General features: G+C 49.0%; 1 protein-coding gene across 1 annotated transcript in view; it reads left to right on the top strand.

Moving 5' to 3' along the window:
- LOC139176983 (tetrapeptide repeat homeobox protein 2-like) overlaps window positions 1–16,080 on the top strand; it is a 27,819-nt gene extending 11,739 nt beyond the window's left edge. Inside the window, exons 2-4 of the mRNA XM_070770224.1 lie at window positions 14,305–14,374; window positions 14,830–14,999; window positions 15,487–16,080. Of these exons, the coding sequence (XP_070626325.1) occupies window positions 14,305–14,374; window positions 14,830–14,999; window positions 15,487–16,080 (834 nt within the window). The remainder of the gene's footprint in view (window positions 1–14,304; window positions 14,375–14,829; window positions 15,000–15,486) is intronic.

Here is a 16,080-nt window from a genome sequence, read left to right as displayed (position 1 = left end):
TGTCAGAAGATATTTGCAAAACCTTATAGCTGGCAAAGAACGTGTATCCAGAATACATAAGGAAGACTCCAACTCAGTAATGAAATAGCTGAAAGAGATCCTGCACAAAATATATACAAATGGCCAATAAGTGCACAAAGATAGTCTTTGTCACTGGAGAAGGAAACACACACACACAAGGAGATACTACACATAACCACCAAAATGGTAACAAAGAAAAAGATCAACACCACAAATGTTGGTGAGGTTGTGGAACAACTGGGAACTCTTGTACTTTCTGGTGGGAATGGCATGGTCCCACACTGGAATACAGTTTGACTGTTTTCTATAAAGATGAGTTATTTTAACCTCATAAGTAGATCCACTCTAGGTATTTATCCAAAAGAACGAAAATATATGTCTACCATAAGACTTGTACAGAAATGTTCATGGAAGATTTTTTCATGTCCCAAGTCCCACATGTCTTACTGAGCTGTAAAAGAACAGAGTGTGACACAGCCATGAGATGGAATATTACTTGGCAATGAAAAAGGAATGATCTACTACATGTATTACATCATGGATGATTCACAAAATCTTATGTTGGGTGAAAGAAGCCAAACACAATATATTTATTTATTTGGCTGCATCTTATCTTATTATGGAGAAGGAAATGGCAACCCACTCCAGTGTTCTTGCCTGGAGAATCCCAGAGACGGGGGAGCCTGATGGGCTGCCGTCTATGAGATCGCACAGAGTCAGACACAACTGAAGCGACTTAGCAGTAGCAGCAGCAGTATCTTATTATGGCACAAAGGATCTTTAATTGCCGCATACAAACTCTTAGTTGCAGGATCTAGTTCCCTAGCCAGAGATTAAACCCCTGTCCCCTGGATGGGTAGTATTGAGTCTTAGCCACTGAACTACCAGGGAAATCCCCAAAATATATCTTTAACTTTTGTCATTCCTGGCATGTGTTAGTCACTTCAGTTCAGTTCAGTTCAGTCGCTCAGTCGTGTCTGACTCTTTGTGACCCCATGAATTGCAGCATGCCAGGCCTCCCTGTCCATCACCAACTCCTGGAGTTCACTCAAACTCATGTGCGTCAAGTCAGTGATGCCATCCAGCCATCTCATCCTCTGTCGTCCCCTTCTCTTCCTGCCCCCAATCCCTCCCAGCATTAGAGTCTTTTTCAATGAGTCAACTCTTCGCATAAGGTGGCCAAAGTATTGGAGTTTCAGCCTTGGCATCAGTCCTTCCAATGAACACCCAGGACTGGTCTCCTTTAGGATGAACTGGTTGGATCTCCTTGCAGTCCAAGGGACTCTCAAGAGTCTTCTCCAACACCACAGTTCAAAAGCATCAATTCTTCAGCGCTCAGCCTTCTTCACAGTCCAACTCTCACATCCATACATGACCACTGGAAACAACCATAGCCTTGACTAGATGGACCTTTGTTGGCAAAGTAATGTCTCTGCTTTAGATATGCTATCTAGGTTGGTCATAACTTTTTCCAAGGAGTAAGCATCTTTTAATTTCATGGCTGCAATCACCAACTGCAATGATTTTGGAGCCCAAAAAATTAAAGTCTGACCCTGTTTCCACTGTTTCCCCATCTATTTCCCATGAAGTGATGGGACCAGATGCCATGGTCTTAGTTTTCTGAATGTTGAGCTTTAAGCCAACTTTTTCACTCTCCTCTTTCACTTTCATCAAGAGGCTTTTTAGTTCCTCTTCATTTTCTGCCATAAGGGTGGTGTCACCTGCATATCTGAGGTTATTGATATTTTTCCTGGCAATCTTGATTTCAGCTCATGTCCAATGTTTTGGGACCCCATGAAGTGTAGCCCACCAGGCTTCCTCTGCATTGCAGGCAGATGTTTTACCATCTGAGTCACTAGGGAATCCTATTCCCTGGAGCTCCTAAAACCTTTAGGATTTCTTGTGAGGAGATAAAGATGTCTTTTGTTATGTTAATGAGATACCCTTCAGAAAGCCTTAAGTGACTCAAGGATGGACTGTTTGCCTGGGGAACCAATCTTGGGATTAAAGGATTAAAATTTCAGTCCCTTCCACCTCACTCCCACTCTCCACCCAACTACCCGCTCCTGGGATGTAAAAAGAGCTAGAGATTGAGGTCAACTGCCAGTGACCAAGGATTTCATCAATCATGCCTATATAATGAAACATCCATACAGCCCCACAGGATGGGGTTCCAGGAGCTTAACCGTTGGTGAACTAGGATACAACTTTGTGCTGCGAGAGTGAAAGTGTCAGTCCCTTCAGTCCTGTCCGACTCTCTGGACCCCATGGAATGTAGCCCGCCAGGTTCCTCTGTCGGAATTCTCCAGGCAAGAATACTGGAGTGGGTTGCCATTCCCTTCTCCAAGGGATCTTCCCAGCCCAGGGATCAAACCTAGGTCCCCTGCATTGAGGGCAGATTCTTTACCTTTTGGGGTTGGGAAGATCCCCTGGAGAAGGAAATGGCAACCCACTCCAGTATTCTTGCCTGGAGAGTCCCATGGATGGAGGAGCCTGGTAGGCTACAGTCCACAGGATGGCAAAGAGTCAGACACGACTGAGCGACTTCACTCACTCTTTACCTTATGAGCCACCAGGGTAGCAAATTCCAAACCCCAGAATACAGAGGACAGAAGCTCCTGTGCTTGGGAGCCTTTTGATCTCATCATCTGTCCAGTCATGGTCATGTCCAACTCTCTGCGACCCTGTGGACTGCAGGTTCCTCTCTCCTCCACCATCTCCCAAAGTTTACTCAAATTCACACCCATCAAGTCAGTGATGCTATCTAACTATCTCTTCCTCTACCGCATCTGGCTGTTAAAATCCTTTTATAATAAAGTGATAATTTAGCGAGTGTTTTCCAGAGTTCTGTGAGCCCACTCTAGCAAATTAATGAAATCCAAGGAGGGGATAATGGGAATATCCAATTTATGACTGGTTGGTCGGGCGCACAGGTGACTATCTGGACTTGAGATTGATGTCTGAAGGGGAGGAAGAGGGCAGCCCTGTGAGACTGAGACTTAACCTCTGGAATCTGAGCCTGTCTCTAGGTAGGTAGTGTCAGAACTGAGTTCCTTGCTTGGTAATGTTGGAAGACACACTCTGAGCTGTATAATTCCAAAGTTCAAGAATAAAATATCTGACTTTTAAAAAGAAGAATAAAATTAAATTGCCATGAGACTTATGAAGAACAAAAACTGAAACAAAAAAACTCATTATCATTTAGTCATTAAGGAAATTAACCCTAAAATCACAAAAAACGACCAATAAACTTTCACCCAAAAGAGAGAAAAAACAAAAAAAATTTTTTTTAATCAGAAAATCACTGCCAGGGCTGGCACATGTGTGGACAGAGAATGGAGAGTGACTGGTTCGTGGACACAGACAGGATTTCTTTGGGGGATGATTAAAATATTCTGAAATTAGATCATGGTGATGGTTGCACAATCTTGAGAAAATTCTATAGAAACACCACTAACATGTATACTCTCAATGGGAATTTAATGGTATGTAAATTTGATCTCAAATTTTTTAAAAAACAGAAAAAGCAGTTGCCTGGAGAGGAAGCACTGACTGCAAAGTGGCCTGAGGGAATTTTTGGGAGGCTACAAATGTTCTACGTCTTAACAGCATGCCAAGAGTAAGCCTTTGTCAAAACCTGTCAAGCTAATCAGTTAAAATATACGCATTTTCTTGTATGTGCATTGTGCCTTGGGACTTCCCTGGTGGTCCAGTGGCTAAGACTCCGCTCTCCCAATGCAGGTTCGAATCCAGGTTCAATCCCTGGTCACAGAACTAAGATCCCGCATGCCGCAAAGAAGACCGAAGATCCCATGTGCCGCAACTAGAACCCAGTACAGTCACAAAAATGTGTGTGTGTGCTTAGTCGCTCAGTCATGTCCGACTCTTTCCCACCCCATGGACTATAGCCCACCAGGCGCCTCTGCCCATGGGATTCTCCAGACAAGAATACTGAACTGGGTTGCCATGCCCTCCTCCAGGGGATCTTCCCAACCCAGGGATCGAACCCAGGCCTTTTGCATTGCAGGTGATTCTTTTACCATCTAAGCCACCAGGGAAGCCCAATAATTTTTTTAATTGTGTCTTGACTTAAAAAAAAAAAAAAAAAAAAGAATATTGGAGGGAAATATTTTCTCCAATCTAACTTTTTCTCACTACGTGGACTGATTGCGGAAGCTTCTTTTTGCAGCCCTATAGCCCCAGCCTCCATCAGTTCTCTGCTCAGGATCACAATTAGAAGACAATCCACCCTGTGCCCATCTCTGTGTGGACAGGCTCCTAACCACTCACTCCCCCTCCACCCCCCTGGCTATTCTTTCTGTCCTCACAGATAGCCAAGCACAAGGAAGAAGCCCAGAAGGCGAGAGGGGCACCCACAAGAGACAGGGTCTCAGAACAGCTGGTGGTGAAGAGCAAGTTCAGTTCAGTCGCTCAGTCGTGCCCAACTCTTTGTGACCCCATAAACCGCAGCACGCCAGTCCTCTCTGTCCATCACCAACTCCGAGTCCACAGAGAAACTGAGGGACAGTAAAGGACTGAGAGATACAGTGAGATAGAGAAGAGCTACAAAGAGGGAATAAATATCCATTCATTACAATGATAGAACGACCAAGACAGACACAAAAGAGAAAGAATCTTGGTGTTTGTCAAGGAACGTCAAGGGCCCAGGACTGCAGTGGGAGGGAAGAGGGTTAGACTGTGGGGGTGGCCCCAGGTCGTGTGAGATGCTGCAGGACCCTTGCTTCAATTCACTGATGGGTTTCAGTCTCGGCTAAACCACACGCCTGAGGGCTCCTCACACCTGCACCCATTTAGCTGCCTAACACATTCACGCCATTTTATTTTCTGCAAAACTCTTATCACTGCCTTTGGATGTAGTACTTCCAGGGGCAGGCGCCTTCCCCCGCCCCCAACCCCCCAGGCTTGGTTTCTCTAGTTGTAGATTATCTCCAGGACAACCCACAAGATGGGTGTGAGCCTCCAGACCTCACCTGTCCAAGCACCTGCTCAGGTGGGAGCCTGGACCCAGAGCTGCTGAACCACAGGAGCCCCAAGCAACAGCCTCAAGCGCAACTGGTTGGTCCCCAAGGCAAGGACGGTGATCTTGGCTCCACCGTTTGGGATTATGAAACATCATTGCCTTGAATTTCACCCAGGTTGCAGAAGACTTAGGCATTTCAAAAATGAAGCTAGCAAATGGCTCGTAAACTCACGACACAGAATGATTTTTCATCAGTCATCAGGGAAATGGAAATTAACACCTCACACTGATGCCTCTATGTCCCCTCAGGATGGCTAAAAGGGAAGGCTGACAATACTGCATGTTAGATAAAGACATATATGTGTGTAATATTACATATATCATAATTCTATATTATAGATCACATGACGTAGTAAAAATACTACACTTATACATTTGCATGTGTGTGTATGAACATATACGTGTGTGTATATATATATATAATATATATAAAATATGGGCCCAATATGACGGCAGAGCCTGTGCTGCTGGACTAGGTCCTAAGGACATTAACTCTGTTATGAGTAGACCATAAGGACACCCAAGGTTCCCAAACGATGGGACCCCAGAAGAACATAGGAATAAGGGCCTCAAACAACCCAGTTTTCTCAGGACTGTCCCAGTTTAGAAGGCTCACTGGTAGAGAACACACTTGCCAATGCAGATGACCTCGGTTCCATTCCTGAGTTGGGAAGACCCCCTGGAGAAGGAAATGGCAACCCGCTCCAGTATTCTTGCCTAGAGAATCCCATGGACAGAGGAGCCTGGTGGGCTACAGTCCTTGGGATCGCAAAGAGTTGGACATGACTGAGTGCACACGCAGTTTAACACTGGAAGCCCCGCATACTGGGAACCCCTGAGCCCACACAAATGGAGAGGACTGCTCCCCTTACTGACCAAACTTGGGAGCCTCTTTGGAGAGAAGAGCTGGACTCTCCATACTGGCGTGTACACTGGACAGACTGCCAGCTTCAGAGATGAGAATTACCAACTTAGGTCTTCAGAGGAGGAAAACTGAGATGCAGACAAAGGAGAGACTTGCCCAGAGACACATGGCTAATGGCGAAGCAAAACAATATTTGGGCCAAGGTTTCTTTGCCCATCGAAACCAATGCCCTTGAGTGCATTGGAGTGCTACCCTTGACTCATTCTTAATGAGATGTTCACGGGGAGACAGACACGACCCACGACCTCACCAGCTTTTCAAAATAACTGAGGACTCGGGAAGCTTGGTTATATCAGTTGCTATTTATTGTATTCAAAGTTAAAATGGAGGTATTTAAAAAATGTTTGTAATATTTTTAAATGTATTTTAAATTCCGTTGTTTTTTTTTTAATTGAACGCTCTCCTTGAAAAACCCCAACACTACAAGGTACCTCGTGTCTTGAGGCGAACTTCAGGGCTCTGCAGAAAATTGCTGGCAGGTCAGACCCTTCCAGAACGTTGTCTGACCAGGAGCCCCAGGTCATCTCTGAGAGCCCTGCTCAGACACACCCAGAGTCCCTCACTTGTACCTCCTTTCCCCATCTCTAGAACTCCCTGTGACTCCCAGGGAGACAGAGAGGAGAAAGAGGGTAGGAAATCAGAAGTTTCAAGATAAATTTTTTCCATCAATCAAGATGGCCCCCTCCTAACCCTCTCCATGTGGTTGCCCAAACAGCCAGGGAGTGCGCATGCACGCGCCGCCCCTCACCCCTTCTCTCGGGTGGGCTCCTCGTCGCCTCTGACGCCCTCCTGCGGCCGCCCTGGCCCCTAGGTCTCCCCACAGCTGGTCCTCTGACCCTGGCCTGGTCCCATTTAGCAAATGCTCCAATCCTCTTAAGGCCAGGCCGGCCTCAGCAGAGCCGAGACAGAATTAGATCAAATTTGCGGGGGGAGTGGACCGTCATGTGATGGGCTGGGGGGAAGGGAGTGGACAGACCGTCGGGATAGAAAGAACATTCCTGCTTGTTTCAGCTGCCACGAGGAGGTCTGAGGCGTCTCACACTGAGACCCCCCCGCCAAGAGGAGGCTCGGATGTGGGGGAGTGGCGGGTTGGGGGCACCTGGGAGCGGAGGTATCTTACTCCCCATGCCCGGAAGAGCCTGACGCTTCTGTCTGCGTCTTCACACCATCTCGCCTTTCTTTAAGGATTTTAGTGTCTCTTCTAGAATCCTTAATTCTTGGCACGTGTGTTTTTACGGGACAGATATTGACAGCCTTTGGGCTGCCCTCAAAAGCTCCCCACCCCCACCTCTCCAGCCTCCCACCCCCACCCCCACTGCCCGCCTTGCCTTCGCGTTCCAGCAGGAGGGACAATGTTTAGACTCACAAGGTTTTCCAGAACATAGCAGCAGGCAGCCCCTGAGGGCAAGCTCTTTCTTCTTTAGCATCTGATGAACACTCTGGGCTTCCTTCCCGAGGCTACCAAGCTGCAGACAGCCCCAGGAACTCACGGGGTCCACATCCCCTGTTCTTTCCAGAACCTTCTGAATGGGGCAAGGATGAGACCTCATGGGGGGAGCTTGTGGAGGCAGAAACCTGTCTGGTCAGGGAGCCAATGTCAGGCTCCACTCTTCCCAGACGCTTGACACTTCGCTGGGAATTTTCACAACCCCTCCCCCACCGGATTAGACCCCCAGGCTTTTGTTATGCCTGCGGGCTCCCTCCCTTCCAAGCTCTGAGCTCACAGGTGACATCTTTTGCTGTGATTCTTTGAGTAAGTAAGTGAAGTCGCTCAGTCGTGTCCGACTCTTTGCAACCCCATGGACTGTAGCCTACCAGGCTCCTCTGTCCACGGGATTTTCCAGGCAATAGTACTGGAGTGGATTGCCATTTCCTTCTCCAGCGGATCTTCCCGACCCAGGGATTGAACCTGTGTCTCCCGCGTTGTAGACAGACGTTTTACTGTCTGAGCTCATGGAGTGCTTGTATTCAGTTCTGCTTTTAGGTTTCTCGGAGCCTCTGCTTACCTTTCCATCAGTCAGTATGTCTCCCTGTTACATGTATGTTTCATGTGTGTTTCTGTTTAAAGACACGCTTTACTACTTATAGTTGATTCTTGCACACTGAGCACATGGCCAGCAGCACTCTAATTTACAGGGGAAGGGAGCTTATCTCGAACACGTATTTTCTCAGTGGGACACATCACTGCCTTCTGGAAAGGAACAGAAGACAATTCAGCACTGTGCTTGGGAGTATTTTAAACAGTATGATTGGGACTTCCCTGATGGTCCAGTGGTTAAGACTCCTCGCTTCCAATGCAAGGGGTACAGGTTCGATCCCTAGTTGGGTAACTAAGATCCCACATGCTTTGTGTAGTGGCAAAAAAGTAAATAAATTAAAAAATAAATAGTGAAATCACCAACAAAAAGCACCAAAGAACCATATGACTCAGCAATTCCGCTCCTAGGTATATAGCCAAAAGAACTGAAAGCAAAGATTTAAACATTGTGTCCTTAGTTCAAGCACTCTTCACAACAGCCAAGAGCTAGAAACAACCCAAGGGCCCATCACCAGATGAATGAAGAAACAAAATACAGCATATGCATGTATATAATGGAATATTATCCAGCCACAAGAAGGAATAAAATTCTGATACACACCACGACACAGCAGAACCCTGAAGACAGTCTGCTTAGTGAAATGAGCCAGACACAGAAGGAAAAAATAGTGTACAATTCCACTTAGAGGAGGTAACGGGAGCTTTCAGAGAGAGGCAAAGTACTGCAAAGGTTACCAGAGGCTGGGGGAAGGGGGAGAGTTTGTGTTTGATGGGTCCAGAGTCTCTGTCACAATGATACAGGTATAGAGAGTGGTGATGGTTACACATCGTGAATGTATTTACTGAACTCTATACTTGTGCTGTGCTGTGCTAGGTCGCTCAGTTGTGTCCGACTCTTTGCAACCCCATGGACTGCAGCCCGCCAGGCTCCTCTGTCCATGTGGATTCTCCAGGCAAGAATACTGGAGTGGGTTGCCATGCCCTTCTCCAGGGGATCTTCCCAACCCAGGGATCGAACCCAGGTCTCCCGCATTGCAGGCAGATTCTTTACCATCTGAGCCACCAGAAAAGCCCAATGGAGTGGATAGCCTATCCCTCCTCCCGAGGATCTCCCCAACCCAGGAATCGAACCAGGGTTTCCTGCATTGCAGGCGGATTCTTTAACAGCTGAGCTACCAGGGAAGCCCACAATATATGCTTACAAATGGTTAAAACAATACTATATTATAAAATCTTACCATGATTTTTAAAAGCACAAAAATATCCCCCCCAATGTGGCCTGAACAGACCTCAAAAAGGGCACTTGTTTATAGCACAAGAGCTGAGACAAGAAGGCAGAGTGTCCCTGTATTCCTGGTCAGCTGCGAGCACGTGAGGGTGGCTCCTTGAATTTTTCACAGCTCTGTGCATGTCTGCAAATAACTAGAAACACGCTGGACTCCTCCTTCGGCTGTTGTGAAGCAATTTTACCCAGTGGGCAAATTGGCAAATAGGGAATCTGCAAATAGTGAGGATGGACTGTATTTCAAAAATGAAAGAAGAGGCAAAGAGCAGTGTCTAGAGACCCAGAGAAGAGCCCTTGTGACGGAGAGACAGACCAAGAAGTTCTAGAAGGTAGAGATCAAACCCTGGCCCCCATCTCTCCATCTCCCCAGCCTTGTCTTCCAAGCCTGGATTGCTCTTTTAGTGTTGCCTTAGGTGGCATTAGGAGTAAAGAACCTGCCTGCCAATGCAGGAGACACAAGAGACTTGGGTTCCATCCCTGGGTTGGGAAGATGCCCTGGAGGAGGGTGTGGCAACCCACTCCAGTATTCTTGCCTAGAGAATCCCACGGACAGAGGAGCCTGGCGGGCTACAGTTCATAGGGTCACAAAGAGTTGGACATGACTGAAGTGACTTAGCATACACTCATTGCAGAGAGCCCGAGAGGTCTCTCGATGGGCATCTCTCAGGCAGGAGGCAGAGATGGAGCAACCATACAGGGAGGGCTAGAAGCAGGGCTTGTCTGGAAAGGGGGCCGCAGAGATCAAGAAACTGATGGATGGAGAGAGAGCCATTGTTTCTGTTCGGATTGAATCAAAAATGAAAGTAATAGCTTTTCCCTCTTAGCACCAATGTTTGCCGACTCCTTTCCCATCTCTTGTCTCTTCTGTCCAAGGAGGAACCTTCAGGAACGCTTGCTTTCCCCAGCTGTCCCTGGATGGGCTCTGCCCTCTGGGCTTCCATCCAGCCCAGGGATAAATGAAGTCAGAGAAACAGAAGGCAAGGCATCCACGTGGCCTGGGGCAGCACCCACAGCCAGAAACTAGCCTTGTTTCCCTGCTTGCAAATTAAAAAATAAAAGCCGTTAAGAAGTAGAAAAGAGAAAAAAATGAACACAGCCTCTGGGTACTTGATTTTGCTGTGTTTTTTTTTTTTTTTTTTTTTTTTTGCTTTTGGCCACCTCATGCGAAGAGTTGACTCATTGGAAAAGACCCTGATGCTGGGAGGGATTGGGGGCAGGAGGAGAAGGGGACGACAGAGGATGAGACGGCTGGATGGCATCACTGACTCAATGGACGTGAGTCTGAGTGAATTCTGGGAGTTGGTGATGGACAGGGAGGCCTGGCATGCTGTGATTCATGGGGTCGCAAAGTTTGGACACGACTGAGTGACTGAACTGAACTGAACTGAATGCAAACATATTATGGATATATATATATAGTATGTGCTTATTGAATGTACACATTCTCAGAAGTGAACAGTGTGTCTGAGACATCGAGTGCATGCTCAGTAGTTCAGTCGTGTCCGACTCTTTGCAATCCCATGGACTATAGTCCACCAGGCTCCATTGGATTTTTCAGGCAAGAGATAGGGTGGGTTGCCATTTCCTCCTCCAGGGGCTCTTCCCGACCCAGGGATCGAACCAGAGTCTCCTGTGTCTTCTGCATTGGCAAGCAGATTCTTTACCACTGAGCCACCTGGCAAGCCCATCTGAGACATTACTCCATGTCAAAAACTGCACACTCATCCAGATCGCTTAGCACATTATTAGTCATCAACTTCTGAGTTTTTCTCATTCTAGACTGGGAGATTTGGGATGTTTCAGACACATTTATTTTGACAAAAGAGATACATCAGGCAAACAAAGCAAAAACTACACTGAAAATCATCAATTGTTATTAAAGATTCTGAGCCTCATTCCTTTTGTTAATTAGCATTCCACAGTCTAAAGTTACCGAGAATTATTTATTCATTCTCTTTTTTAAGGACACAAGTTGATCTGATTTGTTCAGCTGATTGATAGCGCAAGTAAACTTTTCCACGCTTGTTCACAGTGGTCAAGGATTCTCCCAGGCTAGGACTGCCCTGGCAGTCCAGGGGTTAAGATTCCACGCCTCCATTGCAAGGGGTGGGCATTGGACCCCTGGTCTGGGAACTAAGATCCCACATCCCTCCCGTGGCCAAGAAAAAAAAAAATTCTCCCAGGAGTAAATCCCTTTTGATAAAAAAAAAAAAAAAAAAGAGTATTATACTCATTCTCTCCTATTCAGTTTCACCAATTTGGTCTCCAAAATCTCCAAAAATCTACTAACCTTCATTCCAGCAGCAATGAGAGAAGGCCACATTCCCCATCCCTATGTCCCACCCAACTTGATCAGTCTAGTAGGCAGTAATGTTAGCATTGCATTCATGACTATATTTTTACTGATAGGTATTCACACAGCATAACATTTACCCATTTAAAGCATACAATTCAAGGTTTCTTAATTTAGTCACAGAGTTGCCCATTCATCACCATAATCCGTTTTAGAACGTTTTCACCACCCGAAATAGACCGGTTAGTCCCCATTTTCCCTTCTCCCAAGTTCCTGGGACGTGCTAATCCACCTTCTGTCCCTATGGCTCTGTCTCTTCTGGACATTTCCTATAAACGGAACCATACAACATGTGAGCTTTTGTGTCTGGCTTCTTTCTATGAGCCTAATGTTTTCCAGGTTCATCCATGCTGCAGTATGAATCAGTACCTTATTCCTTTCTGTGTTTAAAACAATATTCCACGGTATGAATAAATGACGTTTTGTTTATCCCTCCACCAATAGATGGACATTTTTGTTTCATTTCCACCTTTTGGTTTTTGCGAATAGTGCTTGGCATGAACATTTTCACATTTAGTGTATACATTTTCCTAAAACATTATCCGTGAGTTAGTCCATCTAGTATACTTTTATTGGCCAAATAAACTGCCACACTAGAAAATCTTTGAAGGCAGGGAAATTACTCTTCTCATCACTCCTGCTTTCCCACCACATTTGTTAGGCTTGACAGGGAAGAGTTGACAGATGACGGAACTTTTCTATATCTAACACTGAGCAGCAATTGAAAACAATGAACTTGACCTATAACAACATTTCTGTTTTAATTTTTTTTTTTTTTGGCACTACAGCTTGCAGGCTCTTAGTTCCCCAACCAGGGATCGAACTCTCGCCCCCATGCAGTGGAAGGGCAGAGTCTTAACCCCTAGACTGCCAGGGAAGTCCTTGTTATATTTAATTTTGAATGTAATCTCCCATATATTTCTAGCATCCTGGACTGTGAGCCTTGTCAGTCATGTTCTCCCTTGACCCTTGAGCCCTGAACTCATGAGCGCACCACCAAAAGAGGATGGAATCACCCACTTAGGTCTCTGGACAGAACAGATGTACCATCACTGTCCACCTGATGGTCTTCGGCTGAGGGTATTGGCAGCGATCACCAAGTCTGTCTCAGATACCAACCTACACTCCCAAAGCATGAGAAAGCCAGACTCTGGTAGAAAGCTACCAGTCCCCGGCATGGTGTCTCTTCTCAGTCACTGCTCATCTAAACATCACGGTGTTCCATTTATTACCTTGGAAAAGTAGAGAGAAGGTGGCCTCCGGTTACATCCTATAGACCAAGGACATTACCACCTTTGCCCCTATTGACAGCAGCAGCCGTCTTGGGGACTAGTGTGTTCCCAGCTGCCCAAGACGCAGAAAAGATGTCCAATTATGGCAGAAGGCTGGCAGAAAGGGAGCAGAGTAAATGTCCACTCGTGGCAAAATGCCCCCGTGAGCATCAAAGAGTGACGTAAATCGAAAAACAAGATCTCTTTGCTTTGTTTCATGTCATACTTGATCGCTTATTTGTCATCTCCTGACGATGACAATAAAAGTCCCAGGGGATGAGCATCATGAGCTGTGTTCTCCCCTGCCCATGGTCCCCCGGAGATCCAGGCACAAGCCAGGAACTCAGCACGATGCTTAGGTCCAGGTCTACGCAGCCTCAGTTCAGTTCAGTTCAGTCGTTCAGTCGTGTCCAGCTCATTGCAACCCCATGGACTGCAGCACGCCAGGTCTCCCTGTCCATCACCAATTCCCAGAGTTTACTCAAACTCATGTCCGTTGCGTCCATGACGCCATCCAGCCATCTCATCCTCTATCACCCGGTTCTCCTCCTACCCTCATTCTCACCCAGCATCAGGGTCTTTTCCAGAGTCAGCTCTTCGTATCAGGTGGCCAAAGTATTGGAGCTTCCGCTTCAGCATCAGTCCTTCCAGTGAATAGTCAGAGTTGATTTCCTTTAGGATTGACTGGTTGGATCTCCTTGCTGTCCAAGGAACTTTCAATAGTCTTTTATTATTGAGCAGCTGCAAGTGAGTCCTGTCCTGGGAGGCACCAGGAACCCTCTGTATTAAGACAGCTTGGGGCCTGGCCTTCGTGGATGAATGAACTGGGTCTGGTTTCCCTGTTGCATTCGGGAGCTTGGGTCCAAGGAGCCCGATTTCACACTTCCATGGTGTTGGAGAAGACTCTTGAGAGTCCCTTGGACTGCAAGGAGATCCAACCAGTCCATCCTAAAGGAAATCAACCCTGAGTATTCATTGGAAGGACTGATACTGAAGCTGAAGCTCCAATACTTTGGACACCTAATGCGAAGAGCTGACTCATTGGAAAAGACCCTGATGCTGGGAGAGACAGAGGGCAGGAGGAGAACCGGGTAATAGAGGATGAGATGATTGGATGGCATAGATTCAATGGACATGAGTTTGAGCAAACTCTGGAGATAGTGAAGGACAGGGAAGCCTGGCAAACTGCCGTCCGTGGGATCTCAGAGTTGGACATGATTGAGCGACAACATCAAACAAAAGGATTAACCAAGTATTAATCACTCTCTTGCCAGGCAGGGAGGCTGAGGGTGGGGCAAGAGAGGGTGGGTTTCAGGACCCTTAGGGTGTGCCTAGGTGGGCACAGCATAAAACCGGGATGTCTGTCCCAGGCCTGTGAGCAGAGCATCAAACTCCGACAGCAGAACAGCAGGAGGATGCAAGAACCCGAGTCCGTCATGAGTGAGTCTGGCCTCCTGGGACTTAGTGGAGTTTGGGGGTGGAATCACATTACTAGGGGAGAGGAGCAGAGAGCCTGGTCCTCGGGGGTCCCCTGTCGGGGTGGCTCCCCCCTTGGTTGAGAGATAGTGGGGGTTGGGGAGAGCACCAGGGGTCACCAAGGAGCCTGTCCTGCGTGCCTTCCCAGGGCAGGGCCCTGGAATAAATACTCCATGGGCTGAGATCAAGCCAATTTCCAAGCTGTGCTCACTGAGGCCCAGAGAGGTGCAGTGGTTAGGGCTGGAGGGCGGACAGCCAGGGTCTGACCAACAACCTCACTCCAGATGCCCCCAGCTTCTCCTCCCGCCCTCGGGCCTGAGTCCCACCGGCTCACCAGGGTCTGGTCCAGGGAGGGGGAGGGCGCCAGGCAGGCTGGGGGCTATTCCTGGGCTCATGGGCCTTGTTTCCCCCTTGGTCAGGCCCCACGTGGAGGTCAGCGCCCCCAAAGAGAAAGCGGCGCCAGCGCACGGTGTACAGCAAAGAGCAGTTGGAGGCGCTCAAAGAAGCCTTCCTGAAGAACGAGTACCCGAGCTACCAGGACCGCCTGCGCCTGGCGGCCAAGCTCCACCTGGAAGAGCACAGAGTGCAGGTCTGAGCCCGCCCGCCCCGGGGCCACCCCTCCGCCCTCCCAGAGCCACCGCTGGGGACCGCGAGGCCAGAAGGGCCAGGGCTGCCCCGGGTGCCGCAGCAAGCAAGGGGTCTCCCCGCTGTGGACCCAGGGCTGGACCCCTTCCGCCTCAACCCTGTGCTGTATCACCCCGCCAACCGCATGCGGCCTGCCTGACACCCCCCATCGCCCCGGGGTGTCCCGGTGCCCAGCCCTCAGTGCCTCTGACCCCGCCGACCCTCTCGGGCAGACCCCTTCCTGCCCCGTGGGCGCCCAAGCCCTGCCCCCTGCCCTCTGCACGCCTTCCCGCTGCCTCCTGAACCCCAGGAGCCTCTAATTGGGTCTGGGGGACGGAGGGAGAGGGGAGGCGGGATTCTCAGCTGGACAGCCTCACCCCCGGAGCAGAGGCGATAGCGCGGGGCCCCTCGCCTCTCACACCCGCTTCTCCCGGTCCCCTCTGCCCACCCAGGTGTGGTTCAAGAACCGCCGGGCCCAGCGCTCCCGTCTGGAGCGACGACAGGCCCAGGGAGGATACCAGATGGCCGGCGATGCGCCCACGGACCCCGGAGCCCCCGGGACTCCCGCCCCCGCCCCGGAATCTGCTGCCGCAGCTGCGAACCCCAATTTCCCAGACAGCCCGGGATTCTACAGCCGCCCTCCTCCCCCCAGCCCCGCGGGGGTGCTCCCAGCGCCCGAGCCTGGCATCTCCAGCCACCACCCGGCCACGTGGGGCCCGGCACAGGGCGTCCACGTGTATGGTCCGACTGCTTCAACGCCGGCCCCGGCCCCAGCCCCGGCCCCGGCCCCGGCCCCGGGCTGGCCTCAGGACCCCGACGCCCCGAACTACTGCCCAGATCCTCTTCCGGTTCTGCTTCCTGACTGTGCCCGGATGTTCTCATTCCAGGAGCTCTTTTCCAAACCCTCCTCTCCCTTGAAATCTGTGTCCCCTGTGGACAAGGATGATTTAGGCTCCCAGCGGTTCACAAATTTACAGGGTCGTGGTCATCCGTCCCCGCAAAGTCCTGCAGACCCCGAGGGGCCAGAGAGGACCAGAGCGCTGTGA

The sequence above is a fragment of the Bos indicus genome, chromosome 18 (genome assembly GCF_029378745.1).
Source record: "Bos indicus isolate NIAB-ARS_2022 breed Sahiwal x Tharparkar chromosome 18, NIAB-ARS_B.indTharparkar_mat_pri_1.0, whole genome shotgun sequence".
Lineage (NCBI taxonomy): Eukaryota > Metazoa > Chordata > Mammalia > Artiodactyla > Bovidae > Bos > Bos indicus.
The sequence above is the reverse complement of the archived record's forward strand: the minus strand, read 5'-3'. Positions and strand labels throughout refer to the sequence as shown.